This window comes from Leptonotus elevatus, chromosome 12 (assembly GCF_054856555.1).
Source record: "Leptonotus elevatus isolate MCC_2025b chromosome 12, RoL_Lele_1.0, whole genome shotgun sequence".
Taxonomy (NCBI): Eukaryota; Metazoa; Chordata; class Actinopteri; order Syngnathiformes; family Syngnathidae; genus Leptonotus; species Leptonotus elevatus.
The window spans coordinates 10936329-10957237 of NC_141250.1; the positions used below are offsets into that span (position 1 = coordinate 10936329).

The 20909-nt window shown below is 38.7% G+C and overlaps 1 protein-coding gene across 1 annotated transcript in view; it reads left to right on the forward strand.

Annotated features, from left to right (window-relative positions):
* The window catches only part of nalf1b (NALCN channel auxiliary factor 1b), a 101102-nt gene that overhangs the window by 71607 nt on the left and 8586 nt on the right, over positions 1-20909 (forward strand). Inside the window, exon 2 of the mRNA XM_086091628.1 lies at positions 15196-15367. Within this exon, the coding sequence (XP_085947754.1) occupies positions 15196-15367 (172 nt within the window). The remainder of the gene's footprint in view (positions 1-15195; positions 15368-20909) is intronic.

A 20909-nucleotide genomic window follows, 5' to 3' on the forward strand; every position in this document is an offset into this window, starting at 1 on the left:
GAAAAAAAACCTCAGAAACTTGCAAGAAATACACGTAGCACACTCGGGTGTTTGTGCCAATACTTTTCGGTTGGGTTTTCAAATAAGGAGATAGTAATTGCTTAAGCAGAGATTAACCATATCATGTTAAGCATTCACACTTTGAAGCGTTGGATACTGCAGCGAAGAAGATGCTTCGACACCCTGAGGATCAAGCATTTTAGTTTATTTGTTGAAATATATATGTACTTGTACATTTATGTTTCCAGAATTATTATTTACACATGCATACATTTTGGTATTTTTTGTACAAGTTGGATAGCTAAATTGATGTGTCGAATCTGCTGTTCTCTGTCATTCACTTGCATTTACCTAGAGTATGCTAGCTTCTGATTGGTTAGTGTTAGTCAGCTCATAAGGGGGTCAGGAAGTGTTGTCACTCTAGCTACCATTTATGATGAGTAAAGTTTAAGAAGAAATCCGTCTCTGTCCTGCCTTATTTCCCATAAATTTACGAGTTTTTTTCTTGTAAATTTTTTGAAAAAAAAATTCTTGCAAATTTGCACGTTTATTTCTCATAAATCTGTGAGTTTTTTTTCTCAGAATATTAAAAAATATATATTTATACGTGGCCCTAATACGCCGTCATAAGATTGAGTAGCAATTTTTATTTTTTATTTTTTTGGACCAAAATTGTTGTGTCTCGGTTTTTACTTTGAAAATCTGTTCACCCTATTCGGAAGAGGAGGTTTGATAAACTCTTGGTTAATGAGCCACATGCTGCTTAACCATGTGAAGCAACTGTGTAGCAGCCTGTTGTGGTAAATTCCCATTAGACACTGTAAAGTGAATCTCACAAGATGTTGCAGAAAGCGCCACTGAGCGAAGCGCGGTGCTGAGTTTACATAATCGATACCAAGAAAGACGTTTCCCTCTGCCTCGTGAATAAATGCCAAACGTAATCAGGAAAGTCTTTCATTTTTAAACGCTGTTAAACTGTTGAGTTTGGAGTTGTGACGCAAAGCGATTACAGTGAATTGCTTTGAGACTGAATCAATACGATTTTACTCTAAAGGAGGAAGAGTCTCACTTATGTGTATTTAACCATTTAAATACGACCCCACAAATGAGTGAAACATACTCTGTGACGCTTTCAGTGTTTTTTTTTGTTATTGTCTGTGAGTGGCTGGCCTTAAGTTAGCTGGGGGGGCTCCAACGAGGGACAAGTGATATTGAAAACTTGGGTCTATGCCATTTTAAAATATATATTTTTAGCTCAGATAAATGCCCTTTTGACGCCTTTGCCAAGCTCAATTTGTTTCTGTTGTTCCTGGTGAAAATGTGTGCTTGGCTTTAAAAATGGGCTTGGTAGCACACTATTTCTTGACAAAAACTTTGTTTTCAGGATTTTTTATATATATAAGAAATAAGATAATAAGAAAACTACAAACTCACATTTCAGTTAAAAGATGACAAAAATGACATTTTGATATCTGAGAAGGGTGTCATTTTCATTTTTAAGTCATCATTTCTTGGCAAAGAGAATTATGGAGTATAAGAAGAAACGTGATTTAAGCCTAAAGTGCATCATGCACAATGTGATGCCTGTGACTTCACTCATTATGCTGCCTAAATCAATGTTTTGCAAATTATTAGAATTGATTTATGTTTCGCTTACGTCTTCCACCCATCTAACTCCCATGTACCAGGCCTTGGTGAAAAAAAGGTTGGGGACAACATACTAAAGGGTCAATATTTTTACCTTGAAAAAATATATTTCATAAAAATTCACTCCACTCACTCACTATGCGGCAACAGCATTATTCATGGCCTCATGAGGTCGAGTGTTTGCTTTTGGTTCCCCACTGGTCAGGTCTGGACAAGACCTCCATTAACACCTTTTCCTCAGCGCTAATAGCTTCCCATGTGCTGATTAAGCCACGTGTCCATACATGTTTATGCATCATTTACTACAATCCATATGTTTTGGAGTTATGGGATTGGTAAATGTGTGACAGTGCTGTTGACAGATAATTATGCTGTTTTACATGAGACATGACAGGATGAATATGAGGTAGTCATCAATGCTGTTCTCTGCTGTCAAACTGCTTACTTTGTAAGCTTTAAGCGTCTTTATGAAAAGCTGTTGACAAGCTGTTACATCATTTTATACTCTTTGGTGTTTGGACAAGCGATGGCTGGTTAATTTTACAACATGCATAGCGCCGTGCAAGTGATGAAGCATCTTTTGTCTCCTCTGCGTCTGTCTTAGTGTCTGTGTGTGTCTGTGTGTGCTGCCTTAGGAAGCTCCAGCATATCCCTTAATGGCTATATTTAACAGCGGGAGAAAGATAGATTAATTTCCAGATGAAGTATTTCATCTTAGTTGCTGTACAGTGAGTCACGTGACCTCCCGAGCTATCCCGAGCTTTCGGCCGCTCTCGTGGATATTGGGTCTGATCTCCTGCACGCCCGTTTCAGCAGTTCATTGATCTTTCTATCAGCGTCTAATTAAAATGGAAGGCTCCCCTGTTGCTTTGAAGATTCCCACGTTATACCGTGAGGTCAAAATACAATGCTCACGAGTTTGTTGAGTAGCGAGGCCTCCCCGTGACCTTTGCATTGTACGTTGTCTTTCGAGGAACCCTTGCCATTCAAGTTCTTCAAAATGTTACATTTGACCAGGGGGCAGGGTGGCCATTTGAAATTTCGGGAGTTTCTCGAACGGCGGGTCTTTTTTCATGCCGGTCGCACACTTGTCGATGAATATTAATCGGTGCATTTCGCTGGTCACCATGCGCACGCCCTTTCCATGTCATCTGTCAACCGCATGCAACCCGCTCAACCCAAGTCTGCAATGTACTTATGTACTTTTAATACAGGGCTCATTTTAAATCACTTCTTAAAATGCATTTCTGCTCCTTTTGGCCTTTGACACTCATTTATTTTTATTATTTGTATTCCTACTCATTATTTTGCTCCTTATATATTGCGCTCTCTCTCTCTCTCTCTCTCTCTCTCTCTCTCTCTCTCTCTCTCTCTCTCTCTCTCTCTCTCTCTCTCTCTCTCTCTCTCTCTCTCTCTCTCTCTCTTATTTATTGCCGTGCACTGTGCTTGCTTTTATAGTGCTAGAGCATCCATCCATTTTCTTAACCGCTTTTCCTCACAAGGGTCGCGGGGGGTGCTGGAGCCTATCCCAGCTGGCTTCGGGCAGTAAGCGGGGTACACCCTGAACTGGTTGCCAGCCAATCACAGGGCAAACGCTAGAGCAGTGCTTCTCAATTATTTGTTGTTGCCCCCCCCCCCCAAACACACACACACACACGCACCCTCCTCTCAAACATTCCGCTGCAACTATGATTGTGTCATTGCATAATTTGTCTATAAATTTGGTGTAAATACACCCCTGCAAATGAGCTCATATTCCTTCTGCAATCCCTGACAATGGGAGCGCCACTGCCATCTATTGTAGTGGATCTGCAATTGCGGCGCTCTTAATCTAATACAGCATAAAAAAAAGAAAAAAAAAGGACCCCCTTTTAGACTAAAATGTGTTTGTAAGTCGACCAATAATTTAATTAAAATTTGGCAGAAGCATAGAAAAATATTTAAAAGTGCCCTTACTTCAAGTTTAAACCACTAAATGTATTTAGTTAGAACCTTTAATTCAGGGGAATCAGTGTGCGAGAATAATTCAGGGGTAGGGAACCCTGGTCCTCGAGAGCCACTGTACTGCCCGTCTCCCATGTCTCCCTCCACCAACACACCTGATTTGATGAACAGGACTGTTATCAGGCTTCTACAGAGCTTGCTGATAAATATCAATCAGTCAGCTGTGTTGGAGGAGGGAGACATGGAAAACAGGCAGGACAGCCAGGGTTCCCTAGCCCTGTGCTGGATCATTTAATGTGGCCCGCAGAATCAAATCTTGTACGTCACCTTCTATGAAAAATCTCTACCAAAATTTCTAAATGTCATCTCTAGAAATAAATAATAATATAACGATAGTGCAAGCGATTTTCGTTACCAAGCCCCTTGTTACACTACCTTCAACAATCATTATGGCCGTCTGCGAGAAACTGTAACTATAATGTGGCCAACCTTGACAAAAAAAATAGTTTGACACCTCTGGTCTAGATGGTCAGAGAGCTGAAGTGTCACAAGATTTGATAGATTTACTAATGCTACAGCACTACACGTTGAGCTTCAAAGCAAAAACCAGGAGAGTGTGATGCGTTCACTTTCCGTCTGCACTTGTTGTAGAAAGCGCTTCTGTTACAGCTCACAAGTGGACACTTACAAGTCACACAGTGATTCTTGTACAGATGCTGTCCCCTTCTTTCTGCTCTTTATAGACTCTTCAAGCATCTGCGCTTTATTTTCTGCCTTATTTCCCCCCAGAGGAGAAAGCTTTTCATTCACCTTGTCCACTCGAACCTTCGCATTGATTTATGATAATCTGTGCCACTCATGGATGGCTGTTGGTTTGAGAATATAGTTGATGTACTGTGGGCCCCACTTTCTCTTCAATTATATATACTAGATTTAAGTAGTACTTTCACGATCACTACTTACTGTATAGCAATCGTAAAAGTTTTTTTTTCTTTCTGTTTGTTGACTTTGACACTCGTTGAGTTATTTCTATATGTCAAATCAAGAACCCTATAACGCTATAGAATCTGCGTGCTTTTTACTTTCAATATTTTTTCCCAACTTTAAGGCGTTATTACTCTCTGTCTTAAACCTGGTTCACACGACAGGAAAATTGGCCCGATTTTAGCCCCCAATTTCCCCTCCCGACAATCGTAAAGACGCGTCGACTCGCAAACGATAATCTTAACAGATAATCCTGCCGTGTGCGTTGACACCACACATGGCGCATCACGATATTGGTGCTCGGAAGGACCTCCGAACTTCGCTCCGTGTGCGGTGTGCCCCGAGGACAAACCACCGCGCAGCCAATCAGAAAGCGAGCCGGCGAGGAAGCCAGTGGGATTCCATGACGCTGCAGAAAGTTGCTTGCTATTACTTTAAAAAAAATTATATAAAAAATTATATAAGCACCGCCCAGAGTCCATTTACACTCCTTTAAACAACACCTTTTCTTTTTATGCCGCTTTTTCAGATGAAAACCAGGAAGTATCGCGACTGGTCCTGCATGTTTGTTGACTCAAAAGTCCCGTTTAATCTCGAGAGGTTTTACGATAATTCCCGTCACATTCGTGAATGAACTCCGCTCGCGTGTGGTCTGTTGATTGCGCAGTGTGACTGCACACCACACACGGTACGTTCAAAACTGTCACTCCCGTGATTTTTTTTTTCTCTTCACGTGTGGTGTCTCTCACAGTTTGGAAGTCGGCCGACGATTCGAAAATCCAGGCTTAAGCAAACTCGTATTGATTTTAAATGATAGTTGACTCAAGATGTCAGAAGCAGCACTGATTCAATCTTTTTCCGCCACATCTAAAGGAAGACGTTTGAGCCAAGGTGTCATAGTACTGACTCATATTCCTAACCTACTTCAGTCACAATTCTTAGTTCACATGTTACATGTTAACATGTGGGAGTGAGATCCCTGTTGATTCTGAATCATATCAAATACAAATCACTTGTCAAAGCAAGAGTCCTACTGCTTCGGATTGATACATGACGTGAGGTAATGACACATGTATCAAAGGTTAAATCGGTTCCTTTTGCGTATTCAGGCCTTAATGCTACATGTCACAGTCCCATCAGCAGAAGGCTGTCAAACGGGTAGACATTTATGTGAGGGTTATGCAGCAGTGGCTTGATAGACGTGCGTGCGTGCGTGCGTGCGTGCGTGCGTGCGTGCGTGCGTGTGTGTGTGTGACTTCATGTGACAGCACTTGCATAGCAGTTGCTGCTGTACGATGACCAGGCATCTCTAAGTGAGCCACACGTGTTAACATTTGTAATTTATTCGTATTCAATGTTAAATGTCATACAATTGGATTCCTAGTCGTATAAATTCATAGTATACATACAGTATCATAAACAGAAGTTTTTTTTAATTCTGACTTATCTAATAACTAATCAGATGTACCGGTTTTATGGGCAGTGTTGACATTAGATTCATCTAAAGGGTTTAACCCAAGCTTTGGTCAGTTAGGGGGACTCCTAGGCAGGGCACAATATCATTGGTTGCTTGCAGAGTTGAGCAAAAAAGTCATCTCTTTGGAGTTAATTGCCTCCAATGAACGTTTTTTCTCCTTCGAGCATAGAGGGGAGGGGCAAGCACGGAGGGGGTAGGGAGCAAGACGAAACAATGTGTAAACACGGATGTCTTTTTGCTTTGCTCATTAATGTGTATTGTCCTAACAAAACAACATTTAAAAAAAAGGAGGGGGAAATGGTGCCAGTGGGTGCTAGTTAGCCCCAAGGACCACCTGAGTAGCCCACGGGACTGTTCTAAAAATAGCTTACCAGTGATGGTACAGAATAATTAAAACAGAATAATACTTTATAATGTTAATATTTATTTATGTACACTTGACATGGTACACATTTCTTCTGTACCAAATATTCTATATTTTTTTAATTATAAAATAGAATTTTTTCGATTGGAAAAAAACATTTTTATTTACCCAAATACTAATGTTTTAGGGCTCTAATTTTATATTACTAGGTAGTTTTAAAGAGAGTCGCTGTATCCAACACGTCCTGCACAGCGCAGTAACAGCATTACGCTTGGAGCAAGAGGTGCAGACATCTTTGACTGGTCACCAGCCATTCACAGGGCATATATTTAGTGGACAAACCACATCACACCTACGAATAATTTGGAGGCTTCACTAGTCCAATCGTTGCTCGGAACGACATCCTGTCATTAATAATGAACACAGTGCCCTGACCACATATTCTGTTCTTTCATTTTTTATGTGCCGCCTTGCCGTTGCTCTTTTTACAATTCACTGCTTGTAATGTTCCTGCGAACCAGTGACCAGACGACATTTAAACGTGGCACATGGCTCCTGTCTCAGCACACCGGGCACACTGCACAAACATCTTCTTTCAGTTTGTTTCTTTTTTTCAAGTCTTTGTCTGTGGAAGTTTCACTTTTCAAAGGAAAAGCAACTTTTATTTAAGATGAACAGGGTTCTAGAGGTCCAAGGGAACTCAGTACCCAAACAACCCTTCAAAGTAGAAAAAAAATGCAATTATGGTGAAGATAACCTGCCAAAGTTATTAGCTAAATTTGCTTTAAATTATTAGCAAAATTATTCGGGCCACTTAAAAGGATTCTCGTACCTTGAGTTTGACATCTGTGATAATATTACAAGAACATGTTATCATGAGAAGTATTTGACATGAGTGAACATTTTTTGATCAAATTTATAATTTTAGTACAATACTATTTTAATTTTTCAAGATTTAAATCATTAAGTTGTTACAATAAAGCTGTAAAAAAAAATGTAAACTTCTGAGAAAAAAGTTGTAAAATCTAAGTTATGATTCATAAAAAAATAAGGTTATGAATATTTCACTAAAACAAAACATAATTTTTTAACTTATATGTCATAATTGAAGTTAATGTTTTGTTACCCCAAAACATCATTAATACTCAAAATCTTCTGAGATTTTTTAAATATTTAATAATATAGTAAATATTTTTACAAAAATGAAATGTTGATATGTTTATAACATGCGTTTAGCCATTATGAATTTATATCATATTATATATGACATAATTTTTTCCTCATTGCATTTCCACATGTATTTTTTTATATCCATGATTTCAATGTGGCCCTTATTCTCCACCATAATGCAAACTCAGCCCTGTTCATCATTTAAATTAAATTATTTATGGTTTGTTTTTTACAATGTACATCATCATATCGTCATCATCTTTAACTTCTTTGCTAATTCTGCACGTTTATGTCCTCACGTCTCTGCTTTAACTGTATCACTATTTATTGGATATTGTGTTTTTATATGCTGTTTAGCCTGATTTAACGGTGCTGGTGCCCCAGGGTTGTCAATCCGCGCCCGCACACACATAGCAGTAATTCATTTAACATTACACACATAAGCATCGCAGCCACTTACATCCACCGCAATGTTATCAAGCGGATGCGACAAGCAAGCATAAAGTAATGGTTTGTTTTTCGCTGACGTCTAAGTTCACGCTTGGTTTGCGTTTATTGTCTCGCTGATGTGCATGTACAGTGGAACTAGCAAGTCTACTTAGACAGCCCTGTTAAAACGCCAGCTTTTGTGGTTTCATAATACATTTATGTGATAGCGAGTGTTTGTACTACGCATTGATGACTTTCATGCCCGTTTGCCTGCTCTGCCTTTGCATTTAGATTCAACTTGATAGCAGAAAAATCCAACAGTAGATGAACTTTTCAGGCTGTTAGTAATTATGCACTATTTTATGAGTTTAAGTTTACAGGTAATTAAATATGTGCTATACTGTATGTATATGTATGATATTGTGTTCTATCAGCTATGTAAACAGCATAAGCTCATAACTGTGCGACACAATGTAATAACCATTGCATGTTTTTTTGTTTTTCGACTCTGTCTTTTGTATTGGAAATCCCAGGAAGTGTGTGTGTGTGTGTGTGTGTGTGTGTGTGTACCCTTGCTGGCTGCCACTACATAACACTCTCTATATGACCTGCGACGTTTCGCCGCTTGAGCCGCAGAGGCCTCACCGAATAATAACCACAAAAATACTAATAATCATAATCATAACGTCTGACTGCATCTGGAGGTAATTACATTTGCTTGCAGCTGACGGTGTCTTCACTGATTAATCTTGTGATTAAAATAAATACTGAAATGGCCCCTCTCCTTTGTGTCAAAAGCAAAGGAGGCGTATTTCAAAGAGCATCCTGAAGGGAATGTGCGGAGTTTTTTATTTCTCTCTCTCTCTGTTGATTTCAATTGACTCGCTTGTTAACGATAAAAACTGTATAAAAAAAATATATTGGGTCGTTATTGCATTTCAAGCAATATGCAAATGGGGAAAGTCGGTACATTATCTTCAAAGCAGTATTTTTATGATTACACGCTTCAGTGTAGAACAATAGCAGGGTCCATTATTTACTGTACTGAAGATAAAAGAGCCCAAATGCAAATGACTGAATTAGATGTCATTGACAATTCTGCACGCTTCTACATGCTGCTAGCTGCTACAGTAACTGCTCCCCCACAAAAAAATAGTAATAATCCAGAACTGCTGACAGGGCAGAAGCATGCAAGGCCACTTAAGACCAATACCGCAGGGCAGAGTAAAGGTCTTCCATCAATTACAATCTTATTAGCCAAAGTATAATTAAATAATCCAATCGGAGAGTCTCGTCCCTACAGTGCGGGTGAGGAAATCTCGGGCTACGGATGAGATGCACATCCGAAGCCACAACAAGAAGTGCATCACAATAATAAGCAACATTTGCTGTCTATACATACATTGTAAGTTGTAGTTCGTCATATCTTAATGACAATACATGTATGATGAAATACAATGATGTTAAATCTTTTTCAGAAATCAGTAAATGCCTCTGCATGTTCTCTTTGGGGTAAAAACAAACAAACAATGATTTGCAGTCTGGTTGGCTGTTTTGTTGCTCAATCAGTTTTTCAGTAGAACTGTCCGTTTTTCGGTTGTTTGGTTGATTAGATAGTTAGATATTTAGTGGGATAGTTGGTTGGTCAGTTAGACTGTTAGCAGTTTAGTTGAGCAGTCACTGGGTCTGTCGGTCAGTAGGTCAGTGAGTTAGGTGGTTAGTTGTTTAGTTCGGTAGTCACTTGGTTTTTTGGTCACTCAGTCCGTCACTGAAATCAACTCTCAACTCTATAAAGCACGTGACAACCGCCCCCCCCCCCCCCCCCCCCGAAAGTTTTCAGGTCCACTAGTCCAAATACAGTATTCTGGTTAATAGAATATGAGTTAAGCAGCAAAATCCAGCAGTTTTATCAATATCAGAAGGTGGCCATTTTGTTTTGCTGTCGAGTGAAAATTACAGTTGGTCAGGTCTCAGGTAACAACCAATCACAGCTCAGCTTCAGAAAACAGCTGAGCCTGTGATTGGTCGTCACAAGTCGTAAATGGCAAAATGGCCACCCCATGAGATGGATTTAAAAAACGGCTGGATTTTGCTTCATAACTCATATTCCACAAATGTAAAATTCATCAGAATGTCATGTTTAAACTAGTGAGGTCACATATAACATATTATTGTTGAGTTTTTCTAATGTGCAGAATGAGATCATTCCACTGCATCAGGTCAGCTGCAGAAAACATTGTGTCCCCTCGGACCTCAGTACCTCCAGAAGCTGCTCGTCAGCTGACCTAAGGTACTGGGCAGGAGCGTAGGAATATGGAGCATTTCTAAGAGGCCGCGAAAGACCATTTAGGGATTTAAAAATGAATGATTAAATCTTAAAAATGAATTCTCAATTGCCAGGGAGGGAGGCCAAAATCTGACTTCTGTGCTCCCTCTTATGTGCTCCAGTAAAGAGGCAAGCAATTGGTTGGTTAGTCTTGGTTGCGTAGTTGGTCAGTCGGGGGTTGGCTTGTCAGTTTTTACAAGTATTTCTAGTTTCTATTTCAAGTTTTATTTTGCTTTCCGTTTGTTCTGTAATTCATATGAATTGGAATTTTGTATTAATAAGTTTTCATTCCACACTGCCTCACCAATGACATAAAGTACCCCTTTTTACATGCCTTATACAGAAACAAAATTAACAAATAACTTATTTTGTTTAATCTTTAAAGTACTTTATTATACATTGATGTCCCTTAATCTCTTATTATACCCCCGGCAGCTGTATATTAGACAGCTTTATAATAAATGTGTCTGCTTCATGCCATTTTGCCGTGAAAATAATCTCCACTCATGCCTTTATAATTCCATCCTTCATTCCATTAGTAGCACAATGCACTCACCGCAGCGTTCCTCTTTATTTTATTTTATTTTTAACAGAGAATGAGTGTTCACTAATGAGGCTTTTAAAATGTCCCCCCCCCCCCCAAAAAAAAGAGCCTCTCAGCAGGGCCTTAATTAAACCCTTTCTTTCGCCGTGCGCCTTAGATTTAAAACATTTACGTGACTTTATGACCTTTACAGTGGCTACATGGAAGGAATGATAGTGTGTTTTTTAAGAGCTCAGTATTGTTCATTCGGTAATGTCATTATCATTGCTCTTTTTTTTTTATTTTATTTTGTGAGTGTGTGTGTATTCTTTAGTTCACCAAAAACCTATTAAAAAAATCCCAAGCCGAACACCGCCGTCAGGAGCCCCGAGGAAGGACCAAAGGAAAGAAAGGAAAGTGAAATCCAGCACAGACCAGACACCACCCACCGGGCCACCAACCAGAGTCTTTCACCAACCCCAGAAACATCTAAATTCCAACAAATCAGGGAGACCTCAAGAGACCAAAGGAGAGACTGAGGAAAGGAAGGAAGGACAGACGAAGCAGAGTGAGATCCACAGAAAGTGTTTGTTTTTTAACACAATCGATAGGTGACGAAAGGCACTGCTGGCCAAACTACCCTATGAGTTTGAGAGTGTGTTACAGTCGTTTGACAGTGGGAAAGATACCTGGCAGCAAATCTGGCAGCATGCTAGTTGGCTGACCTCAAACTCACTTACTTTGAAAGTGAGGAGAAAGCAGTAAAAAAAAAAAAAAAAAGGCGACGTGAGTGAAGAGAAGTTATGAGCGATTTGGTTCCATCCCGACAAGATTTCCAAGCCATTTTTATCTCGCTCACTGGCTGTCTCCATTAACGTCTTGGAGATACGACAGCAGCATGATGGATCAGCGGGCCTTTCGGTGCTTCTACAGTAGAGCGATGGTTGGAGAGCTGCTCTCAGTAGTGCTCAAAGCCACGGCAAAGAAGTAAAAAGGGTCATGTTGCAGGACATTTCATTAGGTACGCCTGCATCATTTAATGACAGCTGCAAGATGATAAAACTTAGTTTTGATTGACACTATCAGGGAGGTAGTAATTTAACCATTTGTAAATTATTGTTGGAGTTTGGTGTGGTGAACAACAATTTGTTTAAAGTACTTGACATACTTTAAAAAATTTTTTTACTAGAAATAGAAATAATCTGTTGACGGATTAAACACCAGTCTACGAATGAGCCCTCAGTGTTTTGGTAACACTCCATCACAAATAAGTCATGCTAAATAATTTGTAGCAGTTGCTAATGTGATTTGCAGTGCTAATGCTAGCTTAGTGTTGCTAGCGCTGCTTTTTCATTGCCACAGATTTAAAGAGGTGGTGGAATTAGTGAAATCTTGCTAAATACTTTGTTGAGGCAGATCCTTCGTTTTGTAAAACAAATAGTAAAAAAACTAAAATCAACTTGATGCACACTTTGTCTTGATTGACATTTAGCGTGATGGATGTGCATCTTTTGGAAGAACTCTGGTTTCAAAAAATAAAAATCACCTAAAAATAAACGTTTTTAAAAATGTCATAGAACAAAAGACACACAGTGATTATTCATTTTTGAAGTGAGGTTGTATGAGGTATGCAGAGGTTTGTTTGTTTGTTTTAATGACATCATGTGTTATTATGGTTCATCTTTTGGAATAAGAGCGTTTAAAAAAAACGAAGTCACCAAGGAAAAATTCAAACACTGGATAAACCTGACACACAGTTAGTCCTTCAATGCTTACTGAAGTGACGTTTAGCGTGGTACTCTACTTCCAGGGGCAAATTGTGGCATGTGCCTTATGTGAGGCCTCACAGAAGTATGTGAAGAAGAGAGAATAGATCAAATCTCAAGTTATTAAAAAAACGACTTCAGGAACGTTTACTGACGTCTGCTTCAGCATTGCGTGATGTCGAACATGACTCGTCTGTTTTGGGGCAACTTTCGTCATGTTTTTTGATCTGTGGTCTTGAACGACAGTCATTGAGATTGCCTCCGGCGTCTCCTATAGGATTGCCAACAATTGATGATTCAGCGTTGGACTCATTGATCCGTGTGTGAGTGGACAAAAATAGGCAGTCAGACCGTCGTCCATGCACTTTTGTGTGTGTGTAGGCCTATAGAGTGAGTTTTGCTGAGTCGCCGTGAAAACAAACACGACTCGACTTATTTACAGCCAGGTTAGTAATGTACGGTAGAAAACGGCCTTTATCGCTACCAGCCTCGATGCAATGGAAAATGTCAAAGTAGGAGCAAAAGATGGCTTTGTACCATCACATATTCTCACACATGCATTTATTTAGGGCTATTAGCCTAATGCGTCCGTGACATTGGGTCATCTAAGCACATTTTCTGACATTCACACTCGGCTATCAGATGAGACAGAAGGCCAGTGTGTGTGTACGTGCCTTGTTTGTGTATGTATGTGTGTGTACTGTGCAGCCAAGCTTATCTTTTGATTTCAAACGTAATTATTATCAGCGGTGACATTTTAGCCCGCGTGTAAATATGTCTGCACAATGACATGATCGGTCATGCATAAAGCCACGCCGAACTGTGTTTATTGAAAGCTGTATTTAAATAATGACGTCATTGAAAATGTCATGTGGCATACGGAATGGTTGTAAAGATCTCCGCCCAGGAGAGAGCTATTGTTACTCCCACTTTTGTAGGTTTGTTTATTTTCTCTTTTTGTCATTTCAGTCACGATAAAATTGTTGCCTTTGCACCAGATTCAGTAGTGCAGTCCTGTTGGCTTACATCTTCCTGCATGAACTACAAAGTTACCCGCTAACCACCAAGCTGACAAACAAACCTGAATGTATTCGCAGTATGCCTTTTTAATAACAATAAACAATCCCAGATCCAAGAGTGTATCAAAGAAAAAACAACTTGTCAAAGCATGGACCATAATACTAATTATTCAATGTATTCAAGCTAGGCGCACTTAGCGGATGACAACGTAAGATGGCTGCCGGTGGCTTCTGCAGTAACTACTGAATAGAAGAAAATAAAATGTTTTCACGCTAGAAGTTTAACTAGCAATTAAAACCATTCTTCCTGCCAATTATCAAAAGGGGTATTGTCCCATTTCCATAAATCATAAACAAATAAACTGTAAATAAATATTTAAAAACCTACATAAATTTTCTAGAAAGTCTTTCGTCATCCTCTGTGAACCTAGAAAGTAGCCTGATACCGTATGCTGTACCATCGTTTTGTGTTTGTTTTTATCCCTGGCGGAGGTCTGCATTCTACCTAGTGCCATTTCAGCGATTGTTGTATCCTCAACGCTTACAGTAATTTCCTGCACTCATACTCCTACTGTAGTTATATCACGCATACGCATTTACGCTGTCAAATTTACTAAACGTGCTGGCAGGGTGCGCTCTCTGCTTTGCTTTTAGGCGCACCGATGAACTCCCAGCAGGCGCTAGCTTAACTTGCAGACCTCGCAGCAATTCACAGGAAATAGCAGTTAATGGCTGCAGGTGATAATAATACCACATAGTGTGTCCGCCACCTTGTTGTGTGAGGAAGAGAATAGCACAATGGCATCCAAATTGTAGGTGAGAAAAAAAAGATTTCCTGTTTGCAAAAGGCACTTTTTGAATTATGGTATGTTGCGATTATATATAATTTGTTGTGCTGTAATGTTGTTTCAATTGTTATCAACAGCAGACCCAGGTTCATTTGTTTTTGTTTTTTGTAGTTTTTATATTTAACATGTTTTCCTTATTTGATTCTATGGCTACTCTTATTCCATGCTTCTGAATACAAATTATTTACAAATATATGTTTGTTTTTGTATTTTTATTTTGTTTGTTTATATGTTTTTCAATTTTAATTGTGTATATTTTAGGTTATTTTATTTGTTTTATTTTGATATTGTTGTTCTTGTAGTATGTGTGCAACATGGATAGTTTTTGGTGAATGAATCGAGGTTTCTATTCATATTTCAAGGATGTCCCCATTCTATTTTGCTGACAATAGACATTATCAGTATCGGTCCAAGTGTTATCAGTATTTGTTATCAGAGATTCAGCAGTTGTAATATCAAACCAAACTACCGATTCAGACTTAAATTGAATAGAAAATCCCATTTATCATCCGTTAAATGTCATCAGACGGGGTCGTAACTTGCGCTCATGTAGCGCCTTCGAACATTTTGTCAGCTCGGATATGAAATCAAATCTGGATGAAGCCTTGGTGGAGCTCTGTGCTCAATCGTTTATAAAGTGTGAAAAATAAAATGTCATTTTTTGTTTGTTTTTTTGTCTGTGTCTCCCCCATCTGTAGTTGGCGTACAAGCCGTGGCTGTGTTCTCAGTACTTCCAGACCACCCAGTTGCACTGCACTAAGAGAATCCCCTGTAGTCAATACTGCCTGGAAGTGCAGCAGCGGTGCCCTTTTGTCCTGCCGGACAATGACGATCTCATTCACGGAGGCAGCCCCAGTTTTATATGTACAGGTATGCTGCTTAATTCTCTTTTTCTGATCATACAGTGTGACTAATGACCAATATACCTTCCCAGATATTTCATCTAACAGTCTATTACTTGAATATGTTTAATATTAATATGCAGCGATGGAGAAATCGACTGCATCATACCGACAGCTGTTTTTTAATGCAGTCGAGTTTTGTTCTCCCCATAACAAAATAATATAAAGTAAATTCATTTGCTCCATAGTTTCAACTCTCATTGTCTTAAAATCATGCTGCCAATGTGTTAACATTTTACCATTTCCCAGCTGTCAAACAAGTACTAAGAGGAGTTAACCACTGTATAATAAAATTAAATAAAACTGAAATAATGTATGACTACTTACCCACCTGACAGAAACATAATGGCGAAGGATCAAGAAGGTGTTTGCAGAATGATACTGTCACTTGCAGGCATTGTTGGGATTAATAACGCCGTGTGATGTTTCATTAATTGTATTGCTGTAGGGCAGCTCAGCATGGTAGTGGTTAGCACGTCCGCTTCACAGGCGAAGGCTTCCTGATTTGAATCTCGGCTCAGAGCCTCTGAGTAGAGTGTGTGCCTTGTTTGAATGAAGTCTGGTGGCTGGTGAGGAGGAACATTACGAGCAGGGAATTGCAAGAGGAGCAGAAGCAAGGTGGCACATGAAAAATGGAAAAACTGAATATGCATTCATGAGGGTGTGTTAATTATTAATGATGGGATGTCGCTCCAAGTAGCATAGTGGAATATTGTTCACCTGTCTGCATCACAGTTCAGAAGTTCTCGGTTTTCAGCTATTTATATATATATATATATATATATATATATATACATAATATTTTTTTATTTTTTTATTTTTTTATTTTCACTGCCACACAAAAAAGGCTGATACACACTGGAGCCCAATAACAGTTAGTCAGAGTGCTCGCATTGTTTGAGCTCAGGCCCCTTATGTGCACTTCTTGAATGCCAATCTATAACACAGAATGCCAGGAAGAATGGTTCAACTTGTTGAGCTGGCTCACATGAATGAGAAAAGTGAACTTTGGTCCCTGTGCATGCCTGATAGGACCAGACACATAAATGATATAGACATATGGCTAACGCCACCTAGTGGTCTTGACGAGTATCATGGGTTTTATAGCATAGTAGTTGCAGAAACAATGCATTTTTGTATTAGGTTTTAAGAGTAAATTAGTTCCTGTGACAAGCTGGATATTTATGAACATTTTACTAATGCTGTTCTGGCACTTTTCTTTATATACTGTACTTTAATTTGGTATTTATGTGGCCAGGGGACTGACTATATGGTCTCAACTGCACATGCATAAGAGAACAGAGAAGTTCCTAATGAAAATATTTATCATAATACATATAAAGGTCTGGTACTGTACTCTGTAATGACTAATATTATTGTTTTTTGAGATCCCTATACTTCATTTTTCTCAAAGTTGAGAAGCTTAACAGCACCCTGTCCTCTCCCCTGTTAATGTCATATTTTGTGGGTTTTGTCTATAAACACGGCATATTGTAATAAAAGTACAATTTGTCATGGTAGAAAATTTGTATTATTAGTCAAAGTAAAGCCATTACAGGCTTTTGTTTTTGTAAAGTCAATAAAGGAGGAATCCATTTGGGGTATAGCATACATTTTTACAAATGGATGTCCCAGGTGCTTTATTTTGTCATGACCTCTATTATGGCAGCGGCCATTATTTGAGGAAATAGTAGTAATAGTGTCTTTTTGAAATCATTTGTATGGCCACGTTATTTAAAAGATGTATCAACTTATACAATATTGCTATTGTAAATGATTTACACTACGCTGTGCTATATACTAAAAGTGTCCAAGAAGCATTACATCTGTGATTCGGCCACATTCACATTCTATACCCTGCTTGACCCCTTTGAGCTGTAAGGTCCTGTCCCCAGTGTCCCCGCTGACCCCAATGTTATACCTCTCACGTCACAAGCTACTGATTATCCCGACCTTCCCGACATCGCCGCGTCCTTAAGGACGTGTTTAACCCTCGCCGCCGTGATGGTGCCATTGACCTCCTGCCAAGTTTGTCGCCTCCTCAGGGCTGTCTCTTTATTCTCATTGGACCCTGAATGAGCCGCCAAGGGGGAACGTGTTGACTCATCACTCTCTGCTGGAGTTTTGGGACCAGCCGTTCCTCTCGTCTCCCACTGTGGCAGGCTTTGTGAGGACAGGAGTGACGAGTGCATTCACGTCGATATGTGTCACCTCCGTCCACAATGTTTGTCTGCAGATGAGGTGTCCTCCTGCGCCTTCTCTCTCCTTACTTGAAGACGCGTTAAGTTCGACCCTGATGACATTCATTCATTTTGCATTGGATATAACCAAATCGACCAGGACCAAACCCATTCAATCGCAGGGAGAGCATGCAAATGATTCAAACACGGAACTCCCGACTGAGAATCAGACATGCTAATCACTGTGCTGCTTGCTGCCCCTAATGACAGTCCTACTTTACAAAGGAGACTAAAAGTTAAAAACAACTCCTAATGTCTACTAATGCTAATTATAATGGCTGAGACAAAACAGATATGGTAACAACAATGACAAGAATAAAGAAACTTGATGTGTATGAATGAATCACGTAGGGGCAACTTGGGCTTGTTGTCACATGGCTAAGTTGTCACAATGCAATTATGTTCTCTACAAGAGCACAAAACTAAAAAGTGGATTGATAGTTGTCTTTCTATATATGGTCAGGGATCGTATCCTGTCTGAGAAAAGAATAGCACATTGTGAGCTGGGATAAGGGCTAGTTAACCGTTTTGCACAACCGAAAGTAAACTATTTAATTTTGTATATGTTTTGAAAATACCTAAGCGTCGTCCATATACAAATTCTAGCCGCAATTATTGCTCTGTTTTCAGCTATTTTTAAATTTTAGATAGTGTTAGCAAACATGGTAGTTTGTGACAACATGTCCCATCATTTTGGGGTTAGTTGTCACGTGACATGCAAATAATGGGCCAATGAAAATTTACTGCTGGCAAATTAGTTTACGTTTAAGTTAGAATTGCCCTTCGAGGAAATTGGTTTGTCAGGTTTTGTTTAAAAATGGTTCTGCCCCTAAGGACTTTAATCCAGTGCATGTTGCATAATATTTTATGTTAACGTTTGCTCAATGACCATGTTCAACAGAATTTTCAAAATCAATGCTAAAAATTTTCTTTGGTTGACTTCAATGTTCACTTTCAAGTAAAACAAGAAATAAAAACAGGAAAGCAACATTAATTTAGTCGTTTTACTAGTTGCAAAATCCAGTGTGACATCTTGGTGAGATAACATATGTTTACACTCTCTATTTGATTACATTGAACCCTGCAATGAAACTGAATATGAAAGTGACATGAATATAAAATGTATACCTGAGACTTCCATCTTTCATTTGGTACACATGTTTATGTAAGATGTATTGATTCCAAGAAATAAAAAGCGTGTCAACAAGCCCGCCTCCATATACATAAACATAAAGATATACATATACTTACACATATACATATACATACAGTTGCAGTTTGTAAAGTGAATTAGCACATGAAGCCATTGTTACGGTTCGTTTCCAAGATCAAATTCAAGATTAACTTTAATTTGCATTAAACATATATATTAAACATAACATAAAACGTATAATACTGTGCATTCAAACAGCTAACAGAAGGACCTACATGCGCACATGCAGTACTAAAAAATTTTCTCCATCTACCAGGTGCACTATTCAGTCAGATAACTATTTACAATACACAATTTTGAGCAATTTAAAAAAAAAAAATCGAGCATTTTGGCATGACAATGCAGTATTACGTTTCGTTAAAGACATACTTTTTTGTAGCTAAGCTGCATTTTCCATGCATAACAACTTTTGTGAAGTCGAAACAGTTGTCACAGCTCGGACTCTTTCTGCAGCAACAGGACGTCTGTTTGTGTGTGTGCGTAAGTGTTGTCAGAAATGTGCAAAAAATGACATGGTTTCACTTCTCTGTGATCAATTAAGCTGCTCTCAGTCATACTGTGCTGTGACAAATATGACTGTCGTTGACTTCTGTGTGATTCTGCAGCAATATTTGTTGCACAATATGTGACGTTTACGCTTTATTGCTGGACACATCAGGTACACCTTCTCATGTAATGCCATCCTAGCCTTTACAAAGATAATAATGCTCCTGTTTGCCTAGTCAATGATACAAAATCAATAAGCTTCCTGCTCTGACACAGAGCAATAATCCCTTAAGGTTTGAAGAGGATTGATTGTAAATTGTTAAGAGCTGTCAAGGGACAGACTTTTGGGCTCAGGGCCCTGGGCATAGGCGAACTAGGCGGTCGCCTAGGGCGCCATCTAGTGGAGGGGGTGCCAAATTACAGGGCAAAAAAAAAAAAAGATAATAAAATATTTTTCCCCCTCAGGTTTTCAAAACCAAAATATGTTATACAGAATATATATTTTATATAATAATTATTTTTTGGTTTGTTTTGGTGTGGTTTATTTAACATATAAATGCAATACACAAAATAAAAGTGAAAATGGAAAATAATTATTTATAAAGTCAGAATTTCCATGTTCAAAGGGAGTAGAAAGAAGTACAAGAACTTATCTAATTCTACCCCCACTAACTTATATCATGTACAATAAGTTATTATATTGGATAATAAATCATTAAAATAGAAAATAAAGCAAATGAAGAAGAAAAAAAAACAAATAATGGAAAATAAACAGATCATGCACTTTTTTGAAATGCACAGATATTAGTGTAAGTTATAAACCCTTATCCATTGCTTACACTTAAACAAGTAAAATATCAAATAAAGCCCTACATATACAAATAATAAAATAAAATCTACACTTTCGCCTAGGGCACCAAATCACCCTGTTTGACCTAATATAAAAAATGGGTTCTACTGTGATATGACGATTCCTTGAAGTAGATTTGATCTTCAGCGGTGTAGTGTGATAGACAGAAATGATGATAGACAGAAAAGTAGATGAGAAGCAACTCGACAGTTTGATAGATAGGAAGCTGCTCTTTCCATGTGTTTAATCGCGAAACATACAAATTCAGCTATTTTAATGATGAAATCAGTATAAATTATTGCATTGCAATAGAAAATAAATGGAAAGCACGGAGGATGGAATTTAAGTGGAACATAATTTAATGTAATTGAAAGGTTTCAATTACTCTTCATATGCAGGGGAAAGAACACCAGAGGGCAGCAGTGGGTGTAGTCTGCCTCTCTTGCCTACCCTGACCGCACGGCCCAGATAGATAGAGAGATAGATACTGTGGATAGATGGATGGATAAATAGATGGATGGATGGTTGGATGGATGATAAATAGATGAAGAGATAAATAGATGGTTAGGTGGACGAACGGATGGATGGATAAATGGATGAATGGATGATGAATGGATAAATAGATGAATGGATGGATAAATAGATGGTTGGATGGATGGATGATAAATAGATGAAGAGATAAATCAATTGATGGATGGATGGCTAAATAGATGGATGGATG